Here is a 12,944-nt window from a genome sequence, read left to right as displayed (position 1 = left end):
ACGCGCGGCACAAGCAAATTCATAGGTTGAAAATCGTTCGGAGGAAAGTGGTTGTTTTGTAAAAATTACTGGGATCACGCACCACCCATTCTGTCAGTTCTTCTCGACACACGCACCAGATCATCGAACTTGCCACCACCAGATATTTCAGATATGACTTTTGTAGTTGAAAAGAGATAAATGTGTTACCTTAGTGGGTGGTCACAAATTTTGAAGTCTATAGAAGTTAGTCCAAATTGTAATATGTTCTTTTTCGTATCTATCTTACTGCTTTCCTTCTTAATTTCCTTATTGTTAATTAAAAAAAAAATCGTCTCTCTAGCATTTATATGTAGATGTTGAGTCTCTATTTAGGCAAATCGTGTTGTTTCTGAGATGTTTGTTTATAGCGAGTATCAGCAATAATAAAAACTAGACTAGTCACAAAAATAAATAATATACTGGTAGAGTTTCAAATATATAGTATACTGGTAGAGTTTCAAATATCTTGTTTTGGTTTATGATGTCATGCTTGATATGAGGACATTCCATAATGTATCTGATTATAGATGTATATTTTTATAATAAATGAATCATGATAGTTCCCCTTACAAAAATAATAATTGTTATAAGATCAATTTCCTGTGTGTGTATATATATATATATATATATATTTATCTCTCTAAATCTTAAAATTAGTCCAAAAAGTTTAAACAATTATAATCAATTGTCTAAGTACTCTTTAACTTTAACTTTAAGGACATTGGATGTCTACAACTTGTTAGAAAATCTACGTATTTAAATATAATACAACATTATTATTAAATCAATTATTTAAACCTTTGGGTAAATATTCAATAATATCTTGTGAGCACGATCTAACCCGTATCTCATCCCTTAATAAAATCCAACGGATTCATTTTTAAGATTATCCATAAACTACCATCCGTATAAAGTAATGCTATTATGAACGACGTGTCCCTCTTTAAAATAAAGAGAAATGCTTTGGGTTTTAAATTCGGGACTCAAAAAGTATTCATAATGAGTTTTTGTTTTTTGTTTTACTTAATAATTAAGAAGTGATTTTTTAATGATATTGTGATTTTTTTTTATTTTTTAAAAATGTTTATGATGATTAAAAACTACATGAAAAAAAAGAAAAAAAATTGAAATGTACTTTTCGGAATAACTATTTGAAACATTTTTTTTCTGAAAATCAACTTAAAATTGGTACGAGAATTGTGTGCAATTTGCATTGTAAACTAGGTAATTAGGAAAATTAAAATCTCTTTCAAACATGAAATTGGACACACACACACACACACACACATATATATATATATATATATGAAACTGATCACACACACCATCTGCACGACAGTTACATGATATTATTTGATTTGAAAAAAAAATTTTAACCTTATAAATTAAATTTTATCATATAAGTGATATAAATGATGTAGCTTTTACACGCGAACTTATTAATAAATAGAATAACTCAAATAAATATTGAATCAGAAATCTCATGCACTCTTCCATGATTTACAACTCAAAACAAACTCTGACCTGAAACTTGCTGTGAAATGAAAATGAAAGATACATAAACGAGAGGCCAAAGACTAAAGAGCCTTTTGGCCAATGAGATTGATATATAATAGGACCATAAGAGAAAACTAAGAACACTCCAAACATGACCAAAACACACGACACAAGCAAACAAACAAAGTTTGGCTAAAAACGAAGGACTCAGATCAAAGCAGTGATGCATAATAGAAAGAAAGAAGACTTTCCATGGCCAGTAGGAGTCTATCTTCATGCAAACTACTTTGAATTTTTGGCATGAACTAAAATTTTGGGGGTTGGCAGGCAGCTTTGGTTTATTCATTGCAAGTCGGCTTTGATCTGACGCGGAGCATCGTCGGCACGAGGGGAAAAAAAGAAAAGAAAAGAATGTAACGTGATCCTTCAGCAATCCTTCCGCTTTCGGTCTTTGTAACCTCGAATTGGAAAAGGACTCCAACAAAGAATACTGACATGAGGTCCTGAGGAATAGGCTTTTTGCCTGTTACCCACTACCTATAATAATAACAATTCTGCTAGGGGCAGTCGATACTCGCAAACGGCGCACAGTCGACGCTTAGAATAATAATTTTTAATTGTCATGTCAATTAAAAAAAAAAAACACAACAAAGTAGAAGAAATGCAGGAGTTGGCTTTTTGCGTAGAAGGAAGGAAATCAAACCGATATCGAGAACTGCTATTGAAACGGTGCGAAGAAACCGTAGCAGACCATGACGCCACTTTTGACCGATGATTTTTGAGTTGGGCGATGATTTCTGAGCTGCTGGCCATTCTATTTCCGTCCCCTTCGACCTGACCACGACGACACAGAGAGACCCTTCCACCACCGTCGGAGGTATGAGGTTTGTGACTTCATTTTGCATCAGTTTGTAAGGTTTCAAAATCTTTCCCTCGTAGACTCACCAAACTTTATCTTGAATTCTTTATAAACATTTTATTTTAATCTGTTATTACTCTAAATATGAACTTTGGCTTGTTAATAATCCAGGGAACAATTGCTCATACTTTCAAAAAAAAAAAAAAAAACAAGTATGAAGATTCAGATGCTAAATGGAAGGAATTAGACCCCAAATATCACTTTTCATGTAAGTTTACAGAAAAAAAAAAATCGATGAATGCAGCCGATTTCATCGTAGCAAGCATGAGTAGAACTTATTTTCTAAAAAAAGGAGAAAAGACGAACTCAAACAGATTGGAGGAAAAGAACCTCGCGTGGGCTGGGCTAGGCTGGGTCTACGTTACGGGTGTCGCTGGTGGAGGAACTGAGGACAACGCCGGTGGTGGAGTAGCTGACCACGGCGTCGGATTTCGAACGGCATAGAAAGAAACAGTCGAGCTGGGTAGCGGCAAAACCAAATAAAAAATAGTTGAGTTCTTGCGTATATTATATTTCTGGGTATTGGCCGGGAACAGACTGTACCTAGCAGGCTAGCAATTCTCACTATAGGCGTCGTTTCCTTTTTCCACGTCAGCGGCGTTTGCATCCCGCTTGCATCCCGCGTTTGCATCCAGCATTTTTCTAATAATAAAGATAAAAGTCGGTCGGTGGCCATTGTTTACTCAATCAATTATATCTTTATATAGAAAATAACGTAAACTCACAAAGGATCGAATCCAAGTAAAATAATGCATGGGCTGTGTTCTATTGTTTATGTGTAAATCTCATGTGTCATGTTTATGATGATTTTTTAATAAAATTGGGTAGGGTCATTTTTAGACATGTGATCCCGTTTCTTTCTAAAAAAATATATAAATTTATAAATTAATATGACTTTATATGATATATTAAATCTATTTTATATCAAGTAATGTTAGTATGTAAATTTACTTTTGTAAGATTTTTTTATAATTAAAACATTTATCTTTGATGCGATTTGAATGGTAAGATGAAATGAGATGAGATGATTTTAGATGAAAGTTAAAAGTTAAATAAAATATTATTAAAATATTATTATTATTTTGAAATTTAAAAAAATTAAATTATTTATTATATTTTTTATAAAAATTTAAAAAAATTATAATAATAAAATAAAATGAGATAAAATATTTTTATTATTATAATAAAAAAATATCGTTACTCTTACTATATCCATCCTCTTTGAACCCAAACCAAAATAAAGCAAATTTTTTTTTTTTTTTTTTGAAAAAAGTGATCTTTAAATGGGTTTTAAGGGAAGATCAAAATCATAAAAATAGTTATCCAAAATTCATCGTTATTGTTTTTTTTTTTAAATACTTCTTTGTTGGAACATAATCATCAGTATTATTTTGATGTTTTTTTTTTTTTTTTTTAAAACAAAGTTAGTAGGGGTGAAAACCGATCCCATCGGCGCGGTTTTGGAGTAAAACCGACCACGACCGATAGTTTATTTTTGGAGGAGGAAACCAGCCGAAATCGATTGATGGGGATAATAAATACCGATCGTCTCGACATCGACAGTTCTCTGGCAGTTCACGGTCGGTTCATCGGTGAGTTTTGTCTAAGAGAGTAGAGAGAGAGAGTGTCGCAGAGGAGAGAGAGAGGGGATGAAAAATGAGATCGCGTCACTGGGAAGAAGACGTCCGAAAAAGAAGACGACCTAATTTCAAAACGACTCTTCTACTTAATTTTTTTTAATACATTATGAATAAAATGACCCCGTTTGGTTTAATACCAAACGACGTCATTTCAATTTTGTTAAAATATAGCTACAGACTTAAAACGATGTCGTTTCACTTAAATTTAATTGAAACGACGTCGTTTTGAATACAAAATATATAAAAAAAATAACATTTCTTTAATCAACCGGTTCAGCAGTTTGAACCAGGTTCTAATCGATGTCGAATTGACCGATATCGATTTATACTATTTTTTACCGCACGCCAACCGATTCTTTACCAATTTCGATCGGTTCCGAACTCCGACAACTTGTCTGAGTCGATTTAGGTCAATTTCTCGATTATACAAATGGACGCCTCTACAGCCCCCGCTGGCTGTCCCGCTCCCGATCCCGCTCAATGTAAAATGTAGTGTTTTTTTATTTTATTTTTTTATACATGTATTTTTTTAACACTATAAAATATTTTTAAAAAAAATAAAAAAATTATAATATCATTAAAAAATACTTACTTAATCATTAAGTAAAAAAAGATATATTAAAAAAATTAAAAAAAATGTAGCGGGACCGGGAGCGGGTCTAAGAGTGGTGAGAGTAGCATTATTCTATAAAAATTGATGCTCCACAGTTGTGTGTGTGTTTTGTTTTTAAAGCTCCATCGTACATCGAAAACTAGGTTATATTATTGGTTGAAAAAGAATCTGCAATGCATGGATGGTCCCACTCATCTAGAAAATGTATGCAGAGAAAAACGAAGAATCCTAGCCGTAGGGTCCATCATGATTTATAGCTTTACCTAATTTCAGATTTGGTATTATTAAATTGTGAATGACGATGTGTATATATTTCTACGGAAAATGATAGGGCCACCACTGGTGGCTTCCGCTGGGAGTGACGTTGGCTTTATCATGTATTTTTTTATGTATTTTTTTTATAATTAATTTTATATAGATATTTTTAATAATTTTAAATATTAAAAAATAAATAAAAAAATTATAATATTATTAAAAAATACTTCTTTAATTATGAAGTAAAAAAAATTATTTTTTTATTTTACTTCGTGATTAAGGAAGTATTTTTTTAATAATTTTTTTTTACTTCATGATTAAGGAAGTGTTTTTTAATAACATTATAGATTTATTTTATTTTTTTAAATATTTAAAATTGTTAAAAATATCTATATAAAATTAATTATAAAAAAAATACATGCTAGAGCCAGCGGTCGCTTCGAGCAGGAGCCACCAGCGGTGGCTCTAGCATCACTCATATTTCTACTCCCTAGCTAACAGTCTAGCATTACGAAACATTCGGAATTGACACCAAACCACACACTCAAAGCTAGAAGACACATTAGCCACTCTATTAAGTTCCCAAAAACAAAGGTTAAAAACTAAATCATTTTTCCATTTTTATTCAAGGACAACCTCGGAATTTACAATCTCAATTAAAATCGGTTTATCATCGTCAAATGTATTTGGTCTGATTACTATAACTTATAATCTTTTGGTCTGGAGTTTAAAACTTTTATGATTGATTTTTTTTATCAGGTAGGAAAGACTTTTGCACAAAACGTACTTAAAAAAAAAGAAAAAAAGAAATGATGTTCTTCAGTTTAATTTTTTTAATAATTAATTATAGTTTTTATCTGTCATAATTTAAATGCATGTAATTAAGTAATTGACACTTAAAATTATTCAAAATATATCACATTAATAATATTTCTCTAAAAACTAAAATTGTAGGTAAGGTTAAAATAGAGATTTCCTTATCAACATCTTATCACGGGGCAAAAATGGGAATAGTTAAAAAAATGATTTGTAGAAAAAGCTACGTACAATCTATTTATAAAAAAAAATAGACTTTCCATTAAAAAATGAAAAAAATACTACTTTCATATATAAAATCAACGACAAAATCTACCGTTTGGGTTGTGTTATTTTTTTATTATCTTTTAAAATCTTATAAAATGCTTAAAAAAAGATTTTGTTACTATTCGGTGAGAATTTTAAACGATGAAAATCTTACGTAGGTGTAGCGTTACCCTTAAAAAATTATAAAAAGTTTATTATTATTTAATGAAATCTATTTTTTAGAATGATAAATACTATTTTGTTCATTCAAGTTGTCCCATTATTTTGACATTTCATATATTTTAATTTTTTTCTTTATTTAATAGTTAAAGAAATGATTATTAATATATTAATATATTTTTATATTTTTTAAAAATATTTTAAAATAATAAAAAGAATATAAATAAAAAAATAAAAAATTCAACAGAATAGCACCGCTCTTTTAAAATCTAGAATTTTATGAGAAATGCTGGGCATCAACCTATAGCCGCAGCACATCTTGCGTGATTTTTTTTTTTTTTTTCAACACTCAATATATTGGTGTGCAGGCTATAGGCTGATGCAAATATTTTTTCGAATTTTATACCTATCACTACTCTAATTTGTGTACGACGCGGCACAAATAGAGTGAGAGCAATGGGAGAACCGGAGTACACACTGGAGGGAAGCGGGTCATTGCCTCCTCTTAACTGAAACCGGTTCGTGAACGTTTGTCATATCGGAATTTATTTCGTTTTGTTTATGAAAAGGAGGGAACTGCTTGTCAAGCTGTTCGAAGTATGTAACAATGTCAATTCAGTGGCACAATTGCACTCTCAGACTCTCAAAGCCGGCTTTGCCCATGACAGTTTCTTTGCCGTCAAACTCACCTCCCTCTATTCGAGATATACCCGTCTTCAGCACGTACGCAAGCTGTTCGACGAAACGCCCCACAGAACCGTCCATCTCTGGAACGCTGTACTCGGTAGTTATTCTAGAGAGAAGCGATGGGAGGAGACTTTGCATCTCTTCCATCACATGATATCTAATGGAATTTCCACCGAGGAAAAACCTGATAATTTCACAATACCCATTGCTTTAAAGGCCTGCGCGGGGTTGCGGGCGCTTGAATATGGCAAACTGATTCATGGGTTTGTGAAGAAGAATGCTTGGGTTGGCATGAACATCTTTGTGGGTTCTGCATTGATTGAATTCTACTCCAAATGTGGACAATTGGCTGAAGCTTTAAGAGTACTCGAGGACTTTTCTAGACCGGATGTTGTTATGTTTACTTCGATGGTTTCTGGCTATGAACAAAATGGTTTTCCTGAAGAAGCGATTGCATTTTTCTCTCGACTGGTGATGGTGGAGTGCGTTAATCCTGATTCAGTGATGCTTGTCAGTGTGGTTTCTGCTTGTTCTCAGTTGTTGAATTTTAAGCTTGGAAGCTGTGTACATGGTTTTGTAATTAGGAGGGGTTTTGACGCTGAATTGTCTTTGGTCAACTCATTATTGAATTTATATGCAAAGACTGGTTCGATCAGAATTGCAGCTAATTTGTTCAGGAGGATGCCAGAAAAAGATATAATATCATGGAGCTCAATGGTCGCTTGTTTTGCTCATAATGGTGTTGCTATTGAGGCATTAGATCTTTTCAAGGAAATGATTGATAGGGGAATCGAACCAAATTCAGTTACTCTGATCAGTGCATTACAAGCATGTGCAGATGCCTGTAATTTAGAAGATGGTAAGAAGATCCATGAACTTGCTGCTTGGAAAGGTTTTGAGTTGGACGTCTTGGTTTCCACAGCTCTAATTGATATGTATATGAAGTGCTTCTTACCTGACAAAGCAATGGATGTATTCAAACGAATTCCCAAGAAAGATGTGGTTTCCTGGGCTGCTTTGTTAGGTGGGTATGCTCACAATGGAATGGCATACAAGTCAATGGAACTCTTCCGTGATATGCTATCCAATGAAACACAACCTGATGCTGTTGCTATGGTGAAAATTCTGGCAGCTTGTTCAGAATCAGGGATTCTCCAGCAAGCTGTTTGCCTTCACGGATATGTAATTGCAAGTGGCTTTAATAACAACATTTTTGTAGGTGCTTCACTCATAGAGTTGTACTCAAAATGCGGTAGCATAAATAGTGCGACAAAAGTATTTGAAGGGATGATAAACAAAGATGTTGTTATTTGGAGTGCGATGATTGCAGGTTATGGAACTCATGGGCAAGGCAGAAAAGCTTTAGCAACATTTGATCTAATGGTTAAGAGTGCGGCAGTTAGGCCAAATCATGTAACACTTCTCTCAATTTTATCTGCTTGTAGCCATGCAGGTTTGGTTAAAGAAGGGATGGAGATATTTAATAGGATGTCACTTGAACACCAACTGAAGCCAAACTCGGAACATTATGGGATAATGGTTGATCTTCTCGGCCGGACGGGACAGTTAGATAAGGCCATGGACATTATTAACCACATGCCAACTCCAGCTGGGCCCCATGTTTGGGGAGCCCTTCTGGGTGCTTGTCGAATCCATCACAATATTGAGATGGGAGAGATCGCTGCAAAGAATCTTCTGCAGTTAGATCCTAGTCATGTGGGGTATTACATACTGCTATCACATATTTATGCTGTGGATGAGAGATGGCATGATGCGGCAGAAGTTAGAACTCAAATAAAGGAGAAGGGGCTGAAGAAGATCTTTGGCCAAAGTGTGGTTGAGATAAGGAATGAGGTCCGTAGTTTTGTAGCTGATGACAGATTCCACCCGGACTTTGAGCAGATTTATGGTTTTATGAGAAATTTGGAGGTGATAATGAGAGAGGATGGCTATGTTCTTGATGGCACAGTTTATGTTACATGAAGTGGCGAAAGGTAAACTTCTTATATGTAGGGTTATGGGCATCTCAGTTTCACTCACCAAGCCGATTCCATTGATTGTCGACGGGCTTAAGCTATTAATCAGATATGACCATTTGTCTGATTAGCCATTTTTATACCATGATTTAAATTGTCTTAGGGTTTGAACTTCCTGCTTCTTACTTTCGAAATGATTTGATTCTTAGATCTGGATGGCTAAAGAGCATGGATATGCTCCTAGGTATCCGTTGGATGGTTCTTTGTGTTTGAAGAGGGAACCTTGGAAGGACCTCTTGTCCTCTTCCTCCCTTGACAATTGAAAAATATCCGATGAAAACTGATAGAAAAATGTTATTTGTATTTATAATTTTTACTCACATAATAATATGTGCTAACATGTTAGTTATTGATATGTTGAAGAATATGAAATTTGAAATTCAAAATTTAAATTAAAAAAAAAAACTGATCAAATGGATATTGTATGTAAATTTGTAAATAAAATTATAACAAATTGATATTCACAAGCTTTTTTATTATCTATTATTTCATGGTATTCCAATTCCAATCATTCAAATGTCATATGATGATTATGCCCCGTTTGGAACTTCGATTGAATTAAGATTAACTTAGTTCAGTCTAATTTTAAGCTAAGTTTAACATCTAAATACTCAACTTTCAAATTACTAAACTCATATTAATTCAAAAATTGTTTACACGTGTGATTCACAATTTTTTTTTAACTCAATATCTCTTTGCACACGAGACCTATAACTTTTTTTAACTTTTCATAGATACATTTAAACTCATCTTAACATCTAAACTCAATCTGAGAGAGGTCCAACAAAACTTACTCTATTATTTCAACCCATTATTATTCATAAAGAACTCAACTCATCTTAACGTTTAAACAGGATCTAAAAAACTTATTGACGGCCTTTGTCTTGTCCAAATATCTTTTCAAACATTCGTAACATAAAAATTAAAATTGACATAAAAACCAAATTGGCAGAACGGTGCAAACATATAATTAGCTTGGTTCAAGGGTCAGGTAATGGTTGTCCGGGTCTTAATTTAAATTGCTCCGTCTCGTGTTATATATGTTACTTCCTAACTTTCTTCTCTGTAGCTTTCTGGGAAAGAAAATATCGTTTATGAATGAATGAGAGCCCTATTAAATCTTTTCAAACGCTTTAGCATCATAACTGTTGTTCCTCGTAATGGTTTTTCAAACTCCAGCTTCCTCTGCGCCTCCATCTCCAGTTCCACATCCTCTCCAAGACCAGTGGAGCTCATCCAAAGCAAAACCACGAACCAGATAGCCCTCAGTATCTCGTCCGCCTTGCAAAAATGCACCAACCTGAGCAGTGTCAAGAAAGCACATGCAAAGACCTTTGCTTTTGGTCTCCAACATGACAAACATTTATCGATCAAAATTGCCATCTTGTATGTTTCCTTTGATAAAGTTGACACTGCAAATATTGTATTCGAGTCTACACCCAACCCATCAAGTTGCTTTTGGAATAATATGATACGGGGCTATGCCACTGAGGGCCAGTTTGGCCGGTCCTTGGGACTGTACAATAAGATGTTGCAAGAGGGTCTAATACCCGATAAGTTTGCATTCCCTTTCGCGCTTAAATCTTGTGCAGGATTGTCCAATTTGCAACTGGGGAAGCTGGTTCACCAGCATTTACTCTGCTGTGGGTGCACCGATGATCTTTTTGTTAATGCTGCTTTGCTTGACATGTATGCAAAGTGTGGGGATGTTGAAATTGCACGGTTGGTATTTGATAAAATGGCAGTGAGGGATTTGGTTTGTTGGACTTCCATGATATCTGGGTATGCCCACAACGGTTATAACAGTGAGACGCTCGAGTTTTTTAATTTGATGCGTGGTTCAGGGGTAAAACCCAACCGGGTAAGTCTTTTGAGTGTTCTTCTAGCTTGTGGTAGTCTGGGAGCTTTAAGGAAAGGCGAATGGTTTCATAATTATGCAATACAAACTGGGTTTGCAAATGATATCCTTGTTGTGACAGCTGTAATGGATATGTATGCGAAGTGTGGGAGTTTGGATTTGGCTCGTGGGTTGTTTAATGAAGCAGCAGGGAAAGATGTTGTTTGCTGGAGTTCGATGATTGCATGCTATGGAATTCATGGGGATGGAAGGAAGGCAATTGATCTTTTTGATGCAATGTTAGAAGCAGGAGTAAGCCCGAACCATGTGACGTTCACCTGTGTTCTTTCAGCTTGTGGTCATTCAGGATTGCTAGAAGAAGGCAGGAGATATTTCAAATTGATGAAAGAGGTGTTTCGGATTGCCCCGAAGCTCAATCATTTTTCATGTATGGTGGATCTTCTTGGCCGTGCTGGACAACTAGATGAGGCAAAAAACCTTATAGAGAATATGCCAGTGAAACCTGATGCAACTATATGGGGATCTTTACTTGGAGCATGCAGAATATATGGAAATCTTTATTTGGCCGAGAGAGTTGCAGATGTTCTTTTTCATTTAGACCCATTACAGTCTGGCTATCACGTTCTACTCTCTAATATCTATGCTGCTAAAGGTCGATGGAACAAAGTCGAGATGGTGCGGAATTTGATGGCCAGAATCGGAGCCAATAAGATTCAGGGATTTAGTTTGATTGAGTTAAATGATAGAGTTCATAGATTCAGTGCAGGAGATCGGTCTCATCCTCAGTCGGATGGGATTTTATCTAAGCTTGAGGAGCTGGCAGCAAAGATGAAACGCTTGGGTTATGTTCCCTTGACAGATTTTGCCCTTCATGATATCGAAGAGGAAGGAAAAGAGGAGGCACTTTCTTACCACAGCGAGAGGCTGGCTATTGCATTTGGTCTCATTAACACCAACCCAGGGACTGCAATTCGCGTCACAAAGAATCTTAGGATATGTGGAGATTGCCATAATGCAATTAAGTTCATTTCAAAGATTGTGAAACGGATCATCATTGTAAGGGATATGCATCGGTTTCACCATTTTGAGGATGGGGCTTGTTCGTGTAGAGATTACTGGTAATCACATGGATATCTCTGGTTCTGCTTAATTGTTAGGTAGCTGAGTCCGGCACGCGGGTTTCTGTAAGTTGCTTAGAAGCTTGCACAGAGATGTAAATCCCGATTCAAGGAAACTATCTTGAATTTCTCACCATGAAATTTTTCTTGGTCGACAATATTAATGTATTATGGTCCTTAATTGACCGTCTTTGATAATGAATACCAAGTTGTTGGATCAAAAGAAACGTGACAAAAGCAACTTAACTGCAAACACCTCGCAGATGAAAATAGTTGGAGATGCACGCACGAAGAGAACCGTACAAAAAGGAACACTCAAAGCGACACCTTAACTTACTCATACGGGACAAACATTCAACGAAAAGATCCTAAAACAACTGACTAACAGACCAGGATCACATAAAACACACTGACACCAGAATTCTATTTTCCTACACGTACGTCCATGCACAAAGGAGTTAGGATCATCCCAATGGCTCATTTCAGGCTCCTTTGTATAGATTCTAACCGTCGCGCGGTTTAGCCAAGTTTTCGCTTCTAGCCACCCGGTTGGCTTTGTTCAGCCACTCTTATGTTTTGAGATGGAATGAAAATTACGTGAATAATATTGAAATTGTCTGTGAATAGTAATAAAATAATTTAAGTTAAGATATTTTAATGAGTTTTAAAAAAAAAGAAATAAAAAGTTGAATAAAAATATTATATAAGTTAAAATATTGTCAAATATAATTTTTGTTTTGAAATTTGAAAAAATAAAATTTTTTTTTTGTGTAAATTGTAATGATTCGATAATGATTAGATAAAAAAATTAAAATTTTAAAATTAAAAAGTATTTACCTTTAAATAATATTTAGAAAAGAAACTATGAGAAAATTTGAGATAGAACGAGATAAAATCATCTCACTTTCTAAACAAGCATTCGATACTTGTATTTAGCATTTATGCAAGTAAAAAATGTTAACGTGTTAAATTTGAAAAGTGAGAATTAATTATAGACTAGAGAGAATTAAGAAGTATAATATGACAATTAATTCAAGCGAGATGAACGTAATCTAGGA

The 12,944-nt window shown here is 34.4% G+C and overlaps 2 protein-coding genes across 2 annotated transcripts; both read left to right on the top strand.

Moving 5' to 3' along the window:
• Positions 1-6,557: 6,557 nt before the first annotated feature.
• LOC109019730 (putative pentatricopeptide repeat-containing protein At3g01580) lies at positions 6,558-10,168 on the top strand. Its single transcript, XM_019002085.2, has 2 exons — positions 6,558-8,868; positions 10,090-10,168. The coding sequence occupies exon 1, from the start codon at positions 6,749-6,751 to the stop codon at positions 8,855-8,857; it is 2,109 nt and encodes a 702-aa protein (XP_018857630.2). The 5' UTR covers positions 6,558-6,748; the 3' UTR covers positions 8,858-8,868; positions 10,090-10,168.
• Positions 10,013-12,092, top strand: LOC109019731 (pentatricopeptide repeat-containing protein At4g21065-like). The gene has a single exon (XM_019002086.2). The coding sequence runs from the start codon at positions 10,013-10,015 to the stop codon at positions 11,888-11,890; it is 1,878 nt and encodes a 625-aa protein (XP_018857631.2). The 3' UTR covers positions 11,891-12,092.
• Positions 12,093-12,944: the final 852 nt, after the last annotated feature.

Source organism: Juglans regia, chromosome 1, assembly GCF_001411555.2.
Source record: "Juglans regia cultivar Chandler chromosome 1, Walnut 2.0, whole genome shotgun sequence".
In the NCBI taxonomy this organism is placed as follows: Eukaryota; Viridiplantae; Streptophyta; class Magnoliopsida; order Fagales; family Juglandaceae; genus Juglans; species Juglans regia.
The sequence above is the reverse complement of the archived record's forward strand: the minus strand, read 5'-3'. Positions and strand labels throughout refer to the sequence as shown.

Coding starts and splice junctions, on each gene's coding strand:
- LOC109019730 (XM_019002085.2), top strand. CDS start 6,749: ATGAAAAGGAGGGAACTGCTTGTCAAGCTGTTCGAAGTATGTAACAAT.
- LOC109019731 (XM_019002086.2), top strand. CDS start 10,013: ATGAGAGCCCTATTAAATCTTTTCAAACGCTTTAGCATCATAACTGTT.